At 39.1% G+C, this 19,078-nt stretch overlaps 1 protein-coding gene across 1 annotated transcript; it reads left to right on the forward strand.

Moving 5' to 3' along the window:
• The first annotated feature begins 11,286 nt into the window (after positions 1-11,286).
• Positions 11,287-13,009, forward strand: LOC143552752 (uncharacterized). The gene has a single exon (XM_077042897.1). It carries the CDS (start codon positions 11,636-11,638, stop codon positions 12,773-12,775), a length of 1,140 nt encoding a protein of 379 aa, XP_076899012.1. The 5' UTR covers positions 11,287-11,635; the 3' UTR covers positions 12,776-13,009.
• Positions 13,010-19,078: the final 6,069 nt, after the last annotated feature.

Raw genomic sequence — 19,078 nt, forward strand, 5'->3', positions numbered from 1 at the left:
GGCCAGCTTTCCCGGGCGCTCTTGGTTTGAAGCCTCGTTGTTACGCAGTATGTAGTCTCCTATGTTGAAGTTGCAGAGTTTTACCCGCGTGTTGTAGTACTTTTGCATTTGTCGTTTGTAGTTCTCTTCACGCACTGCGGCTAAGTCTCTGCGTTCCTCGGTTAGCATAAGATCCAACCGTCTTTCCGCATCATTGTCTTCTGGCTGAATCAAGACCCTTGGTGAGGGTAGACCAATTTCAACCGGGACCATGGCTTCAGTGCCGTAAGTGAGACTGAACGGGGTTTCTCCCGTACTGGCCTTCTTCAGCGTTCTGTTTGCCCAAAGGACGTGCGGAAGCTCGTCCACCCAGCCGGATCTGTGTTCCAAGAGTCTTTTCTTTATGCCTTCGAAGATGCTCTTATTTGCTCTTTCCACCTCACCATTACCTTGCGGGTGTGCCACTGAGGTAAAGGTGTGGGTGATTTGAAGTTCTTTCAGCCACTGTTGTAGCTTCTTGTCAGCAAAGTTGGTGCCGTTATCGCTCACCAAATTTTGTGGAAGTCCAAAACGACAAATAATAAATTCCCAAATAAATTTTTTGATATGTTTCGCGGTTGTTTGGGCTAAAGGTTTTGCTTCTATCCACTTGGTGAAGTAGTCGATGGCTACCACTAGGAACTGAACATTTCCTGCTGCTGTAGGAAATGGGCCTGTCACATCGATGGCCCACTTCTGAAATGGCCATGAAGAAGTGACTGGAACAAGTTCATTCTTCGGGCGGTGCGTGTTGGGTGCGTAAAGCTGGCAAGACCTGCATTTTCTGATGTATGCCAGCGCATCCGTATGCATCCCCGGCCAAAAGTATCCCGCGTTGTTTAGCTTAGCTACAACAGCGCGGGGACCTGCGTGTACTCCACAGATGCCTTCGTGTACTTCCCTCAGAAGGTAGTCAGCATCTTGGTTGTCCACGCATCTTAAGAGTGGGCCAAGAAAGTTACGTCTGTAAAGGATGTCATCGATGAGTTGATAATTCAGTGCTTTACAGCGTAGTTTTCTTGCCTGTGTTTTTGACTCTGGAAGTGTACCTGCCGCAAGGTATTTTATTATTGGTGTCATCCACGTTTCCGTGCCGGTTTGGATGACACAAATTTCCTTGTGCGGGACCGAAGGTGTCTCGAGGAGTTCAATGCGGATATCCTTTCCTAAGTGGGTGAAGGCTAATGATGCAAGCTTGCTTAACGCATCCGCAGATTTGTTTTCACTTCGCTTGACGTGTATGACTTTGCAGTCGTTGAAATCGCGCATAAGGGATTTTTCTTGTGCGAGGTACAGGGCCATTGTGTCGTTCACGGCCGTGTACGTCCCGTTGATTTGATTGGCTACTAACATGGAATCCACGTGGGCTTCCAAGTTTTTCACTCCCATCTTACGCGCAATTCTCAGCCCAGCCAAGAATGCCTCATACTCGGCTTCGTTATTCGTACTTGGAAAATCCAGTCGAATAGCGTAAGTGTATTCTTGGCCCGCTGGGTTGGTTAGTTTCAGCCCTGCGCCTGAACCCTCGTTACTGGCTGCTCCATCAGTGTAGAGTCGCCAGACATCATTGATGTCTTGTGCTGGAGAGGGTTGAGCCTCTTCCTGGCACTCTTTTTCCCGCGATACAGGCACTTCTGCAATAAAGTCGGCCAGAACCTGGCCTTTTATGGCTGGTCTTGGCTTATACTTTATCGCGTATTCCCCCAACTCAATTGCCCATTTGGCTAGGCGTCCCGATAACTCGGGTTTGCCTAGAATGTTTGCAAGTTTGAAGTTGGAGAGAATGGTGATTGGGTGACCCTGGAAATATCGTCTTAGCCTGCGTGAAGCGTGTATAAGTGCTAAGACTAATTTTTCGAGGGTAGAGTACCGGGTTTCTACGTCTGTTAGGATACGGCTGACATAATAGATTGGCATCTGGATGCCTTTTCGTTCTACTAGCAGGACTACCCCGGTTGCTCTATCAGTTGCGGAAAGGTATAGGATTAACTCCTCTCCCGCTTTTGGTGCTGTCAGCGTTGGGAGTTCGATCAAGCGTGACCGAATCTCCTGAAAAGCTGCTTCCGCTTCTGGTGTCCAGCGGAAGTGCGTTTTCTTTAAACAGTTTCTCAATGTTGACACGAAGGGAAATGACTTATCCGCGTGGTTTGCCAAAAAGCGATTAAGTGCCACTAGTCGTCCATTCAGTGTCTGAGCCTGTTTGATGGTAGTAGGTGATTCCATTTTGATAATGGCTTCGACCTTTTCAGGGTTCGCTCTGAAGCCATCTTTAGTGACGATGACCCCCAAGAACTTCCCTTCTTCCATTCCAAAGGCACACTTGCTCGGGTTGAGCTTCATGTTTATCTTCCTGAGCGTGTTGAAAGTTTCTTCGATGTCTTTCAACATCGCTTCTGGGTCAGGGCTTTTGATGACCAAGTCAACCATGTAGACTTCCAAGTTCCTCCCAATTTGGGCATGAAACTGGTTGTCCATCAGGCGTTGGTATGTGGACCCAGCATTCTTAAGTCCGAATGGCATCATTTGGTAACAAAATGTGCCATCGGGCGTCCGAAAAGCGGTTTTGTCCTGATCATCAACGACCATGTGGATTTGATGGTACCCCTTATACGCGTCCAGGAAGCATTTAAGGCGGAATGGTGCCAACGAGTCCACCTTAAGATCAATTTCAGGTAACGGATAACAATCTTTGGGGCATGCTTTGTTCAAGTCTTTGAAATCTATGCACATGCGCCATTGTTTGTTATTCCTCGGTACCATAACGGGATTTGCAACCCAAGTTTGATATCTACTAACGCGTACGATGCCTGCGTCAAGGAGTTCCTTGACTTGGGTTCTACACGCGTTAGTTTGTTCTGGCCCCATTACTCTGCGCATTTTGTACGATCGGCGTAACAGCCGGATCGCATTTGAGCTTATGCTCTGCCTTACTTCGGGGTACACCAGTCATGTCAGCTGGTGTCCACGCGAAGATGCCAGCGTTCTTTTGTAATAAGCGCTTGAGTAAGGTGCGTGTGGGATCAACAATTGTTGGGCCAATGGAGACGGCCTGGTCCGGGTACTTGCCGTTGAAGGCCCATCTTTCTGGTTCGGTGATGGTTGGTTTAGCCATCTTTGGTTTGGGTTTAGATGAGACAGATGCGATGCATACCTGGGGAATGCCGGTGATCATCGCTACACCCTCAGCTGTTGGCCATCCCATCATGCCGTGGACTGAGGATACCACGGCGTTGAATCTTGCCATCCCGTCTCTCCCGAAGAGAATGTCGTATGTGTGGTGTGGCTTCCTCATCACGACAAAGTCCACATCTTCTGTGCGGGAGTGTTTCCCATCCGTAAGAGTGACGGGGAAAGATAGGATACCCAGGGGGGTGTTTGTGCTGCCATCAAACTCTTCCATCGAGGCGCAGATCGTTTCCAGGCGTTCCTTGTCTTCGTCATCTAGCTTGTCGAAGAACTGCCTGTACATCACCGTTGACGAGGCGCCGTTGTCAGCAAGAGTGCGGGAGGTGATGTAGTGCCCCAGCTGGCTTTTGATGACGATAGGGCCTTCTTCGCTGGGTCCTCCTGGCACTCGCGGGAAGCGCACCTCAGCTTCCTTCCACGCACATGGTTCTATCGTTCGCCTTTTTCTTCCTCTGATATTACCATGAACCATGTTGATGCTGATGTCAACGGGCTTTCGTCCGTTGCCTCGGTACCGGTTGTCGTTCCGTCCTCCCTTCTTGATTGATGCCACCAGGTGTGCCAGTCTTCCATCCTTGACGAATGCTTCAACAATATCCTTCAAGGATGTACACTCTTCCGTACCATGACCTTTTGTCCCGTGGAAGTCACAGGATTTGCTCTGATCCGCATTAGGTCGCTGCCGGATCATTGGAGCTTTTGGCCACGGTAGCTTTTCAGTGGCAAATATCTCCGTGACGCTTTTGGTGAGTGACGTCCACCGGTGCTTTTGGCTTGAAGGGTGTGTGTGATTTCTTCCGCTAACAAGAGGGTTAGAGCGGGATGAGGTGTCAAAGTTTACCCTTGACTGCCAGATACCTAGCTTCCTCTTTTTGTTCTGCCGGGCGATCCGAACATTGTTCTCTCTTGTCCTCTGCGTGTAGAGGTGTGTACTCTGGGGAAGATCCCTTCCCAGTTGCTTCTCCGTCTCGGCAAAGCGCTTGGCCGCCGTCATGATGGCATCCCATGTTGATGGCATGCCATCCTTACCCGTCAATGTGCGGATAAGCTCTGGGTATTCGGCGCCTTGGATGAAAGCGGCGCGAACAAGATCTTCACTTATGTTGCCGAGACTTAGCTTTTTGGAGTTGAAGCGGGTGATGAAGTCTAGTAAAGATTCATCCTCCTCTCTAACGCAGTTGAGGATCGTCCACTGTTCTTCAGTATATTTCCTCTGTTGGCTGAAGTGCTGGCTGAACTTGTTCTGAAAGTCCGCCCAGTCATATATGTGGTGGACCGGTAAACGATCGAACCATGCCCTGGCCGCTCCAACCAGAGTCATCTGGAACATATAACACCACGTGGGTTCCGTCCAGTTACTGACGGTTGCCCCCGCAATGAATCTGTTCAAGTGGTCGTCTGGGTCGGATAGACCATCATAAGTGCCAATGTTGGACATTTGTTTGGCACTTCTCGGGGCGATTGCTTCCGCAATGTCCCTTGCGAACTTTGACTTTCCTGCATTTGTAGCAGTTGGCCTAAAGGTTTTGGAGAAGTCACGCGGGTTTCTCTCCGCATTCGTTGGTTTAAAAGCTTCCCCAAAATTCCTTTTCGGCTGGAAGTCCGTTTCCTTACGCTTCCCTTTCGCCTTATGGCGAGGGTTTGCGTCGGTATCGGATTCTTCCCTTTCGTCGTCTGAGTACTCGCACTCGCTGTTCATATTGAGATGTTGGCGAGTACTGCCGAATTCGTCAGCCTGTTGAACTGAACTCAAGCGTTCATCCAATTCAGCTTGGAACTCTCTCTGACGTGCTTCGGCCCATGCCTTCACTTGATCTAGTGTTTGGCGAGGGACCCTCGTTCGTTTTTCCAACTGGGCATCAGTGAACCCCAGTGGAATATTTACTGCACTTGCCCCGGCTTGGGTAGTCGGGGTAGTGTTCGTAAGATTTGTATAACCGCCGGTGTTCCCCCCAGTTGCTGGGGTTGTGGTTACCGGGGTTTCTTGGTCGGTTACTGGCCTTGGGACCGGAGTAACGTTAACCATTTCTTCAGAAATTTTGAAAAAACTAAATTAGTTCTAGCTTTTATGCACGGATGGCGCCAATGAAGAAACACTAAGTGAACCCACGGGCAGATTATAGATAATCTGGGGGTTAAGTAATGTTTCCCACGAGGATGAGGTCCAGCAGAGAAGGTTGTTCTTCAGGGGACCTGCAAAACAGACACCGTAAGCTCGTCACTGAGAAGGGGGGGGGGGTTCCTCCTTGTGACCACCCTCCGGCGTGAGAATCAGACTAGATTGCTCTGAATATAAGTGTATATTAAGAGATTGCTAGATAAGATTGAGATATCAGATGATGTCCTTACCATTCCAAGGTGTTGGAGTATTTATAGCCGAAGGTAGGTTTCCTAGAAGTTACAGCCGGCTGAATAGTATTCCTGTTCTACCAACAGTGGACTACGCACAGGCCATGCTAGTTGGTGGATAGGCTACGGCCAACAGTAACAAGGTCGGCTGTACACTGTTCCTTTACTGCTGGCTACGCACTGTTCCACCAACTGTAGGCTGCGCACGTCCCATTGTAAGGGTTGGTGAGTAGGCAGCGGCTAATAGTGACAAACAGTACTAGAGGGTGCTCCTCCTCGTACTGTTGTCGGTGAGCTGTCACCCTGTAATTGGTTCACGGGCTGTTCTGGTCAAATCGTCTTCTGCCCATACCTTAGTAGGTATAGTACAAAAGATCTTCCAGAAGCATACGGACTGGCTCATTTAGGCGGGAGAATTCCCGCCTTGCTCATTCCTTCATGTGACTACTGAAGTAGCTAGTGCCTTGTGCGTGTAGCCTTGCTGTTAGTGCGGGTAGCCTTCCCTGATGGCTTGTATCCGCAACTGCGGGAACAGGCGGGGTACTTCACCATTGGGAGGCTTTCCCTGCGGGTACAGTCGGCGTACTGCGCGTAAGGTTCTTTGAGCATGGTGGGTCCTGCGGGAGCAGTTGGTCGTTGCGCAGACGTCCCTGTTCAAGGTGAGTCTTGCGGGTCCAACTGGGCTCTGCTGGGACCTACCTCTTCATTTACAAAACATGTATCACCTATTGATCACACGTTAAGTTCTAATTTGAGGTGTGACAATTATAACTATTCTTGGTAAGGACTTAATTAGACGTATGACCATGAGTAGGTGGACACGCAAATTAGGATTAACCAAAAAGAAAAAAAACACAAATCATAATTTCTCAACCACAAGATGAAGCACAAACTATTCATTTGTATCACATCAACTTTATGATGCATTAGGTACTCCAACTGATGATTCTTAATTATGTGATGGTTAGTGGTTACCACAAGCGAAATACATCGCTGCAGTGTATAGTGCATATAGGTCCCTTTGTTTGTGCTGTGTACGAGAGAGATGGATATTGGATCTTTTTGGTGAAAGTGACATGGGAGTAGGCGACAAAAGAAAGGTTCGACGAAATATTTATTTAAAGGAATGGTATTCATTCCTCTGTATATTACTTTGTTATTTAGTATAACTAGTTATGTTCGTCACGCCGCATACACTAAATTAAAAAGGTATATGTGTAATGTGAACGCCCAAAATAGTGTCGGCACACGTACAACTTATAATGAAAGAGACACATATTTTGTCGGTATCTGATAGAAAAATAAATTAGTAAACGTATAGTGTATGATACAAAAATAGTATAAGTAAAAAGACGATTATTCGGTCGGCAAATTACAAATGTTGTAACGAAAATTCGGTCGGTATCTATAGGTTCGCCACAACACTGGAACTAAACCTGAAAGATAATTTCGAAAAATTGACATATAAAAAAAAAGCAAAACAAACACGGGCGTTGCATTGTCGAGTCGACACACATTCGGTCGGTAATGATTAGGTTCGTTATCGTACCAGAAGTAAACATAAAAATTATTTCGTTATTAGTTATGTTTGTAACGGTACCGAATCTAAATAAACAATACCACGGATGTTGCGGGGACGATGCGTTCCCGTTTTTAGTTGGAGTCAATTAAATGCGTAACAATACCGAAACTAAATCTAAAACTCAATTTCCTCAAACTGTTATACTCAATTAAAACCTTTAAAAAAAGAATTTAAAATTGAAAGGCATTTCAACCGTCCTAATTTTTTACATGTGAAATCGGCTTCATATTATTTTTTACATGTAAAATGAAGAGTTTCCTATTTTTTTGAGTTTTCTCTTGACCTTGTCCATATATATAATATATATAAGGAAGACATGAAACCCTACACTAACACGAGAACTCTTAAAACCCACTCTCTAACCATAGATTTAAGGTAGGATGGTTGAGATCATTTTTTTGAATTTGAACATTGGAGGATACATTTTAGTTTTATTTTATTGCAAGGGGTATAATGGAATGTAATTGTGAGGGAAGAGGACAAAACACTGCAAAACGCAGCTTTGTGATTTGTGCATTACTTTCTCTCTCCACCTTTATATAATAAGACGTGTTTTGCATGTTTTGCGCATGTTTACATGTTTTACAACAACCAATAAATGTAAGAAATGTAACGGGTCTGGGTAAAATTATATAATTAGACATGTTTTATATATGTTACATCGTTTACATCTTTTGCATGCTTTACATTCTGGTTGTTTTACATGTTTTATCCATGTTTACATACTTTACGTGTTTTGCAATAACAATAAATGTAAGAAACGTAACTTGCCAGGATAACTTCATATGTAAGATGAGTTGGATCAAATAATTGAAATATCAATAATACCCTAATGGCATGTTTATGAATAAAGAAAAGATTGCATATATGAATAGCTTCTACACCACTCATTTGGATTTCAAAGGTTCTCAAGATAACTTGAGGTTTCAAAATCATTTTCCACATATATATATATATATATATGAATGTGATCATGTAAGAATTATTTTAAATTGAGAATTTTGAGAATCATTTTGGATTATAAAATTTTTTTTAAAAAATTATAAAACAAAAAAAGCTAAAATAAAAAAAGTAATAAAACCAAAAAAAAAATTATTTTTCATCCCGATTTCATAAAAAAATAATTTTTTTTAAAATAAATATCGGTTTAGCAAAATTATACATACATATATATATATATAAAATAAATATTTTTAATTTTATACAAGTTATTCTTTATACACATATGCACTATTAAGATAAATGATAATTTACATATGTGTACATTATGTAAATTGAGATTAAACAAAAATATGCTTATGTTTATAATTAAGTTGTGTTTTGTTTTGTTATGAAACCGGGCTGAAAATAAATATTTTTGGTTTTTTTACTTTTTAAAAATTTTTGTTTTTTTTGTTTTATATTTTTTTTTTGCTAAAATGGTTCTTAAAGTTCTCAATTTTTAAAATGTTCTTTTAGGATCCTCACCCTCTAATATATATATATATATATATATATATATATATATATATATATATATATATATATATATATAGTGTTGGTATCATTTAAGAACTCTAAAAAAGTTAAGAACTCTTAGGAACTCCAAACAACCAAATATTTTTTAAATTTTTTTATATATTAACATTATTTAAGAGTAGTTTTATCATATTTTATATAAAAAATATTTATTACATTTAATCACTAGTTTACATATGTGTAAAAGTTATGTACTAACAAATTTACATGTGTAAAATCAAACATAGATATGTATAAAACACAAATTTTCAAAATTGCAATCGTAAATATAGATATACAAAATGATAAAACTACACTCAAATAAAATTAACATATAAAGAATTTTATAAAAAACGTTAGTATTTAATGATTTCTTCAAGTTCTTAAATAATTTAACAGTTCTGTAATGATGCTCATCATATATATATATATATGTATATATGAATAGAAAAGAGTTCAAATAAAAATAAGGAGTTTCCTAAGAATGGTAAGAACCAACATAATTTTGACATTTGACATTACAAATGATGATAAAAGAACAATTCTAGGAAACTATGTCGGTTATTTGTAGTTTTAAATCTCAACCATTGATTAACATGATCCAATGACTATGATATATTCCTAGTCTTCTTATGAAACAACTTATTTTTAGGATAACCCTCCCTTATATGAATATATTCAAATCAATTTTGTAATAATTGGGTAAGAGATAAAACAATTTTAAAGGAAAAAAATGCTTTTTAAAATATGTACTTTCTTTGTATACTTATAAATGGACCACATTTTAAATTTTGCAAAAACCAAGTATAGTGGAAAAATGACCATAACTCTAATGCAATCATTATTTTATTCCTACACTCTTTCTATCTCTCACACAAATCTCCTTAAAACGCTGGCCATCGCAAGTTTCAAAACGCCACTCATAATGCTTGGGGTGGTGTTCCAAGGCATTATGGCACCAAAACGCCACCAAAAAGTCGCCACTACGGATGGTCTTATAGTGTGAGATCCGAGAGGGCGTTAAGGCTTGCCACCTCAGCTGTGGGGGGCACATAACACTACTACAGAGGGGCGTAAAATGAGCATATGTGTGATATGTAGCGGGCTTGATGGAGAGTTATTTGATTTTTTGATTCGTTTAATTATTAACTGATAATATAACCAATCATTTATCTTTACCTCACCCATCATCATATTTCACTCGCCACAACATATGTTATGAGTGTGAAATAAGAATTAAAGCCCTAAACGCTTATGTGACACCTTAATAACGAACTCATATTTTACATTTTCAGACGCACCATATCGAATGGCCTAATTATACTACACATATATTTAAGATGAATGTCGGTGGGGGTGGCCTACCACCACATTTTTTCATTTGCTATCCATAGGTTTGACTAAGTTACTCAAGTTTCATCAAGTTAAAAAATCAACCCCATAGCTTTCTTTCGTATGCTAATCCTCAACTTTTATCAAGTTACACAATCAACTTCAAAATATAATATGGTAATCCTCATGTTTTATTAGGTTAGTACTAACAAATAACTTTTAAATATGTTAACCCTCAAGTTCGTTTAAGTTACACAAACAACCTTACAACTTTTAATATGATAACCCAAGTTTTCAATATTTATAATTCATGTTGATTAATCTTTTCACACTGCTTTATAATGTGTCTTAATTTTCTGTCGCAACTCGCAACCACAACCAATTACAACTTAGACCCTCCACTATGGAGCATCGATGAAATGTTGGCCGTGCGCGGAACACCACCAAGGGGCGCCCTTGGTGGTGGGGCGCCGAGGCTAGGATCGTTCCAACGATGGGCACCAATGGGTGTGGAGGTGGCCCCCCTCTCCAACGGCTCTCTCCATCTCTCTCACATACACATACATACATATGCATATATATATATGTGTGTTTGTGTGTGTGTTAAACCATAGCGACATATTATTGGTTGGAGCTTCGATACCGTCGATGCTGACGTGGCACTGTAAAGAAGCTTAGATGTCCCCACCATAAAGTACAGTATTAAATAGCAAAGTTATTTTTCTAATAAAGAAGAGAAAACCTTTCACATCAATACTTGTTTAACTTTAATTTGAGAATAGAATAAAGAAATACTAGTCTTCTTTTGTCTTTCTCCTGTCAACTTAGTTTCCACAACAACTCAGATCAACTAGAAAAGCCACCCTAACTCCTAAGTCCTACCCCAGCCCCACCACCCCTATCCAACCACCATCTCACCACCACTATCACCACCCTAAAACTCTCCTCCCGGACCCCCCCCCCCCTGTCACTGTTTCAGAAAAACACACACTCATGGTGGAAGAAGAATTTGAAAGCATGCATGTGTTTGGTCAAGGCACCAAGGGTTGCTTTCAGACCAAAAGGTGTTTTGGATTAAATATACCTCTCTCTCACACACACGTACAAGTCTCTCTCACACACAAACGCACAAAGAAAATCATACACTTGATGCTGTCAATCACGTGAAGTAGCACAATAAGAAGTGCTTCCTATCCACTCACTTAACGATCAAGAAGCTACTCACTGCCTTCTCCCCTTCTTCTTCACCAAAATTGCCCAACTTTTATTCAATAAGTTGAGATGTAATTAAAGGTGAAAATGGCTCTTTGTCTCTATTATTATCAAGTGCCCTCTTTGTTAAACATTAATAGGGAAAATGGACCTCCTTTTCTCTCACCATCAGTATATATGTCTATAACTCTATGATGACAATAAAAGCATGCTTGCCAGTCTTTCTCAAAGTCCAAATTCTTAATGTTAATGGATCTCCCTCTTTCTCTCTCCCTCTTCATGCTTTCTTATACTTCCATTCAATATATACCTAAAACTTGTTTCTTGTAGAGACACAAGCCTTTCATTATCCTTTTTTGAAAAAAAAAGTTTTCATTATCAAGCTTTCCTTTTAGAATTTTAATTGGTCTTTACATCACTATATGTAACTTTCTGGATGCTAGTTAATTAAGAAACAATATGCATCCTTCTTCTATCAACAATGGTTGTATGCCACCAAGTATGCCATTTTTCGGTAATTACTACAATGACAACAACCATTCAAAAACCCCTCAAGAATTTTATAACACCCAATCATCTTCTCCTTTCCTCCTTCCATCACCTATTTACATTCCTTTAGAAGATGAAGCTGTCTTTTGTGAGTTCTTCCAAAAACAACAGTTTTTCCTCAATGATCATAACCACCACAATACAATTATTGTACCACATGAGATACCTAATATGGAATCTACCATGGAAGAATATAGTAACATCAATGAGCAGGTAGTGACAAACGATCGAGACGATGATTATTGCGAATTTAATACTCATTTGGGGCCTGAAAATAGCAGTCCAAGGAAGAGAGTTTCCAAAGGAGACCGGCACAGCAAGATTAACACGGCTCGAGGTCCGAGAGTCCGAAGGATGAGGCTGTCCCTTGATGTGGCAAAAAAGTTGTTTGGGTTGCAAGACCTGCTTGGTTTCGACAAGGCCAGCAAAACTGTTGATTGGCTAATAACGAAATCGAAAACCGCCATTCTAGAACTCCTTCCTGGCCAGAGCTGCAGCTTTATGGACGTATCGAACAGCGCGTTTTCTACTTCAGAATGTGAAGTTGTTTCTGGAACTGCTGATAGGCCCTTGGTTATAAAGACCGGAGATGATCAAGCAACTACAAAGACTAAAGTGAAGTCTTCTAGTGGAATTAGCAGTAAAAAGCAAAAAGAAAAAGTTACTAGAGTCAGGAAATGTGCTGATTTGCATCATCCTCTTGCTAAAGCAACAAGGGAAAGGGCAAGAGAAAAAGCAAGGGAGAGGACAATTGAAAAGAGAAATATTAAGCATGGTGGTGGTCAAGATTCAAAATTTAAACCATATCTGGATCAACCAATGGATCAAGATGTGAACCGGTTAGGATCTTGGAGTACCTTCCAAGAAACTCAGCATCAGAACATCGGTCATATGAGCTCGAACTTCCGATTTAACCAAGGAGTTGCTGGTGATAATTCTTCCTTGTTGATGACAAGCAATTGGACTCCGTCCTACCTTTTCGATTACCAGCAAAGTTTTGGAGTAACCCATGAGGTAATAGAGTATTCTAAATTAATATGTGATTCTTAATAGCTGAGCAGATAGATAAACTAGGTTATTACTCTAACCATCTTCATGTAATTTGTTTTGCAGCATCACTTTGCTGACTTACAAGTAAGTGCAAAAGCATGGGAATGAAACAACAATTAGGTCGGTATGTTCATATTATTACCGTTTTGATCTTTTTTCTCATGGGTGCAAATTGTATGATAAGATTAGACCATGGTTGATCTGCCCTTCCTGATGTTTTCTGGATGTAATATGTTGTCATCTAGATATTATTCCTTATAAATTGTTTTTTTGCTTTACATAAATTAATGAATTAGTTCTAAGAGCATTCATATCACATCCTTTAAATTTATGTGAGGAGAGAATGTAAATTATAGGGTGAGGTTTTGAGTGGTTGTGAGTGTAAATTATAGGATGGAGAGAAAAATGTAGTGATTTTTTGTAAATTTGGGAAACATTGTTTACCCTTATTTATTTTTTTATATTTGTTGAATTGGTTGTGAGTAGAGGAAAGAGAAAACTGTAATGATAAAGGTATAAAAAATATTATTTAATTGAACATGAGAGAGAAATGTAATGTTTTTTAGTGTAATTATAGAGATGAGGATGGGGAATGGGATGAGAATGCTCTAATTGTATGTGATGAACTGCTTCATTAAAGATTGATGAATATTGTGCAACTGCATAAATATATCTAGCTTTTCTTATATGTATTTTGTTTTTCATCTCTTGTGTCCTGGTGTTTGCTACTTGAATGATGAACATAATTCATTTATCCTTGAGAAATACTATTTCTTGTCTACGAATGGTGAATTTGTTCGCCAATTGTCTATATATATGTATATCTCTATTTTGAATTCATTCCTAATATCTGGCTAGTATTGACTATTAACGGAAAGATTAGCGAGAAGCTAGGAATACAACGAAAGAATATGACGGAACGGAATATAATTACTTAAGACGTTACTTTAAAGTCACAGGAAGGAAGATCGAAAAGGGCTTGATACGTTCTAGCAACGTTTGGATCTAAATGGGAGAAATATTATTGTGTTATTAACAGTTGCTTTTAAACATTACAAATGAATCTCTATTTATAGGCTCACTTAGTTAATTAAGACAACATTCACCAAATACTGATGATTGTGCTAGCTGGATCGGATAACTATTCAACCCAAGTGTAGTGTGCATTGTTCTAGTCATACTGCTAATTTAACAGTGTGAGACAACCTGTACATTATTGATGAATCTAACCTATAGATGCAAAGTTTTTGTTGAAAGCCAACTCAGGAGTATTTCAATAACATCCAACATACACCAGACCTTAGTTGTTATTCGAGTGGTGACACAAGATATAGGTGTGGCAATTGTTGGTATATATGTGGATGCAGGTGCCAGTGAAAAACATAAAGGAACTACAACCATATACAATATCCTCCGGTGCAACGAGTGGGTTGAGTGCAATGGTTAACAATACAAGAGTGAAAAGGTTACATTAAAAACCCTAATAGGTCAAGCTAGCCCATCCATATAATAATAGGGTTGAGTCTGTTATGCATTAAGCCCTAACCATATCTTTTATCTTATAAGTTATAACTGTCAATGGATCAAGTAAAACTTATGACAAACCGGGAAACCTCCACCACATTTTGATCAAAGCACCCTACTGACGGAGTAAAGCATGAGTATTATTAAGAAGACTTCCGCACAAGTTGAACTATTTTGGTTTTCTTTTTAGGATTTCTGGTAATGTCTCTACTAACTGCCATAATTTCTTGATGAAAGATCACCACTATAAGGAAGATGATAAGTTTGTTAAAAGATGCAATTGGTAGTGCATGTGGCAGGTTAATCAAATCTTATATATAAAGCATATGTGTTTCCAATTCCAGTAATGCCTATAATTTAGTTAGCAGCTAGATCAATGGACTCACATATGGGCCAATTTAGTTGTTCATGTCCATTTCTGGGTAATTGTAACACGGGGTCAATTTAATCGTGTGTGAAGCTTTGAAGAGTTTCAATATGCAATATTCTAGTTAGAGGTATGCCAGTCAAGCGCGGGTTAAAGTGTAGGATTGGATAGCGATCCACCACAAAAGGTTTTTTTTATAGGAGCTGCTAATAAGACATCCATATGGGTTTAGAGATATGTGTAAGAGAGAAAGTGTGTGTAAATACGGTGTCTGGATAGCCCGTGCCTTTCTTATTCATCTCATATCATGCTATAGGGCACGCTACATAGGTCCATATTTAAGCACTCGTACGTTCTTGCTTAACTGCAAACTTTATTAGAATGGCTCAACCGACATGAAGATCATAGATAGACACCTAGTCATGAATTAAGATACAATATTAGAACACGTTTAAACAAGCTAACACGGGAGAGTTCCAGAAGACTCACTAATTGAAATTCCAAAAATCAAAATGATGTATAGTAAACCTCAAAATCACTTTAAAATCCCGAAAACAAGTTTAAGAACTCCCCATTTCTCTATTTTTTTCCCACTTACAACATTGGTATCTTAAAAGAATTAAAGAATACGGTGCCACTCGATATATATCACATATACACATGTAACATATAATGCATATATTTTCTAGTGTCATGTGACACCGGTACTCACCATGTAGATCTGCGTTTTGCTTTGATTGAGATCCATGGATTGAAAATATACAACCAATCCAACGACAAGTAACTAATTAGCGGAGTTAATTATACGGGTGCTTTATATGATTTATTAGGCCATGTTGCATCTATTCTCCTCAATTTGTAAAATGAGGCATATGCTATCTACTCTTCATTCGGTTGTAACAAGTATGGTACTTTCACTAACCAATGCTAATTTTCTGTTAATTTTTTGTAAAATTACCATTCTACCCTTTATAATTAAAAAACAAAATATAAAATTAATAAAATCTTAACCCTACCCCGATCTGTCGATCTTGTTCTTTGAAGTCATCTCTCCTCGTTAGGCCTGCAAATGAGTAGAACGAACATGAACATGAACATGAACATGAGCATGTTCGTATTCTTTCATTTAACTTTAATATTAACCAAACACGAACATGAACATATTATCAATCACATTTTTCTAGGTCATGTTCGTGCATAATGAAAATGGACATGTTTGTCTTCATTCATGTATGTCCGTTTAAACCTAAACAAACAGTTCACAAACGAATGCAAATGAACATAAACAAACAACTTTAATGAACATAGCTGAACAAACATAAACGGACACTAATGGACATAATTGACCAAAAATAAAATAAACACAAGCGACTATATTTATGTACACAAACTCTAGTGGTCGATCATGATGACTTAACTTTAAGGGTTACAAATTTTCATTTAATTTGATGGACCACATTCCTTCATGAATACAAACTCTAATGGATGATCACGATTTATTATTTTTTTCTATAAAAATACCCAAGTAAATATGTGTATATGTACGTATTCATATCTATACAATTTAAACTAGCCCCTTATATGTTTATATTTACATAAATATAACTACTAATGTATTTTTTAAAAAATTTAAACAAACATAAATGAACATTAATTAACAAATATAAACAGACGTTCATGAACATAAACAAACTATCAAATTCATGTGTATTCATGTTCGTTACTTTATTAAATAAATGAACGTAATAAAATTTACGCCTAGCATGCAATTCACAAACAACTCATGAAAGTCTAGTCCGTTTACAGGCCTACTCCTCCCCTTGAAACCTTAGCCGACCAGACCCATCCCTTTATCTTAGACTCTCCTATCCGTAAAGGCAAACATTGGGCAATCAATGATGGCAAAGAAGTAGAATCATTTTTTTTTTCAATTTGGTTCGAATAGAGAGATTCTACGTGATCTCAACTTCGGTCTAGGCCTAAACCGAACCGGTTATGACAATGCAAAACACAAACCCGCTCGGTTCGAAAAAAAAAATAGTTTTGTACACCTCTAGACCTCTAGTCCAAAAGCCACCCCATAAATTCCTTCATGTTTACCCAAGCCGAAAAAGGTCCAATAAGGCCCAAAAAATAGACGTTAATTGTGGGAATGGAAGTGACAGTGGCATGGCATACTAGTATTGGTCATTGGGTGGTACTCGTAAGTCGCAATGTATATATACTCTAGCTGTATAGCATAGAGGTGTAAAAAAAACCCGGTTTGGGACCGGTTCTATGCAAAGCGAAACGAACCAGTTTGACAGCAAATCGGTTCCCAAACCGACCCAAACGGCTGGTTCTGGGACCGGTTCCCCTTCTAATCTACCAAACCGGTTTTAAAACCGGATTGGTTTGGTTAAAACCGGGTTAAACCGGTTCTAAAGCGGAACGAGCCGAGCTGGACCAGGTCGACCTTTCTTGCTCCTAAACCAATTTATAAACCGAACCGGACCGGTTTGACCTAAACCGGTTAGGTAAAAAAAACGGTTTTGTACACCTCTAGCATAGCATACGTTCATCGTTTGGTTAATGGGCCAAAATTGAAATTCAAGAGGTGAAATCATGAAATGTCCTATTGCTGCAAAATTGTTATTTATTTTTTTTCTCTCATTCTATTCCCTCTTCATTCCATTACTTTCAACCAAACATACCCTTAGGGTTAGCAATAAATTAACTGAATCAAATTGAATTAACCGCTAATAATTAAATGAATTTGAATTAATTGAAACCGAACAATTATTATTTTTTAATAACCGAATTATTGAGTTATGATCTCGGTTTTTGCCATTAACCAAATCAAATCATGCATGCCCCTGTTTCCTTTAATTTGAAATTCTCTGAACCAGGATCAAATATATCAATCTCAATAATTTGAAATTCTCTGAACCATGATCAAATTGCACTAATTTTGACGTTATTTTACTAATCTCGTGAAAATAACGTTAAAAGTGACGGACGGTTAATCAGGCATCATGTAGTGGCGTTGATAGCTGAAAGATAAGGGTACATGCACCAATCAGCCGGTGTCACGATGATTGAGTGCTATGTGCCTTATGTCTAAGGCTTGATGCAAAACTACTATCGAGCCGGGGGTCTCACTGGAAGCAGCCTCTCTATCCCTATGGGGTAGAGGTAAGGCTGCCTACATCTTACCCTCCTAAGACCCTACCATAGCTTTGCTATTGGTGGGATATACTGAGTACGATGATGATGATGATGAATGATTGTTACAACTGTTTAAAATTTTCTTACCTAACGTGGAGTGAGACGATATGTATATGGTACAAAATTTATTATATTACTATAGACCATGGTGCATTGGTGTCTCAAGATTTCCATTGGGCCAAGTGGTGGTCTCAGATTCGGTGACGTCAATTTTGTTTTTGTGTTTTCTTTTTCTAATTCCTTACGTAACCAGTGTAACAAAAAATGACCGGATTTGAGTAAACTCACGTATACCGAGTGCGAATAATGATTGTTTTAGTTCCGATGTTATAACGAACATAAATGAAACTGATTGAATTTGCGAAGAGTCACCGTCTAAATGTCTAGGACCAACAATGCCCGGGCTTTACAAACGTTCGATTTAATTGACCAATGCCACCCCTTGATCCACCTCAATATTTTTACTAACAATAATAATATATTTAATTTTCCAAATTAAACATGCCCCACACACACATATATATATAGTTAGGGAAAAGTTGAGAAGTGTGAGGATGATTTGTGACAAATAAAAAAGTCTAACCAACTGTAACATACGTAATCGATACTGACTGAATGCATGTCAACTTGCCGTCGTAGCGCTCGGGTTTTACCAACTTCCAGGTTTTCCAACACCCAAGACGTTTCAACGCTCGGATTTACCAAAATTCGGGTTTTACTGACCGAATAAACATATATCGTATGCACCCACCAAAGTGGGAATGACACTCTAGAGTAACTTTTTAGTAGTGTAATTACACTAATTAAAAACAAACGTCATCATAAGCTTTTTCTAATGATTTGTACGCTTTGTACAGCAAAACCTATTTGTATGTGACCATACACTTTAATTGATCTTCCATGTGAATTAAGTGAATAACATTACAAAATAAAATAGACCAAGATAATTTTAAAAGAACCCTATCTAGCTTTGAGTATCTATAAAAAACAAATCGACAATAGTTGCGTGCTGATCTTTCTTTCTTTCTTTTTCTTTCCCTGGCGTGTGCGAATGTATTTGTAGATATTGTTTGATTTTTGTACTTGAATGCTCCAACCAAATTCTATCTTCATCATTACATTCTATGCACACCATTAAAACATGATACAACTTGTAAAATATAAGATGGTCTGAAAATATAAAATAGAGTAACTATTAACACTTT

Source organism: Bidens hawaiensis, unplaced genomic scaffold (assembly GCF_021521415.1).
Source record: "Bidens hawaiensis isolate Kalapana, Puna unplaced genomic scaffold, B.hawaiensis_p1.1 tig00001032_1, whole genome shotgun sequence".
Classification (NCBI taxonomy): Eukaryota; Viridiplantae; Streptophyta; class Magnoliopsida; order Asterales; family Asteraceae; genus Bidens; species Bidens hawaiensis.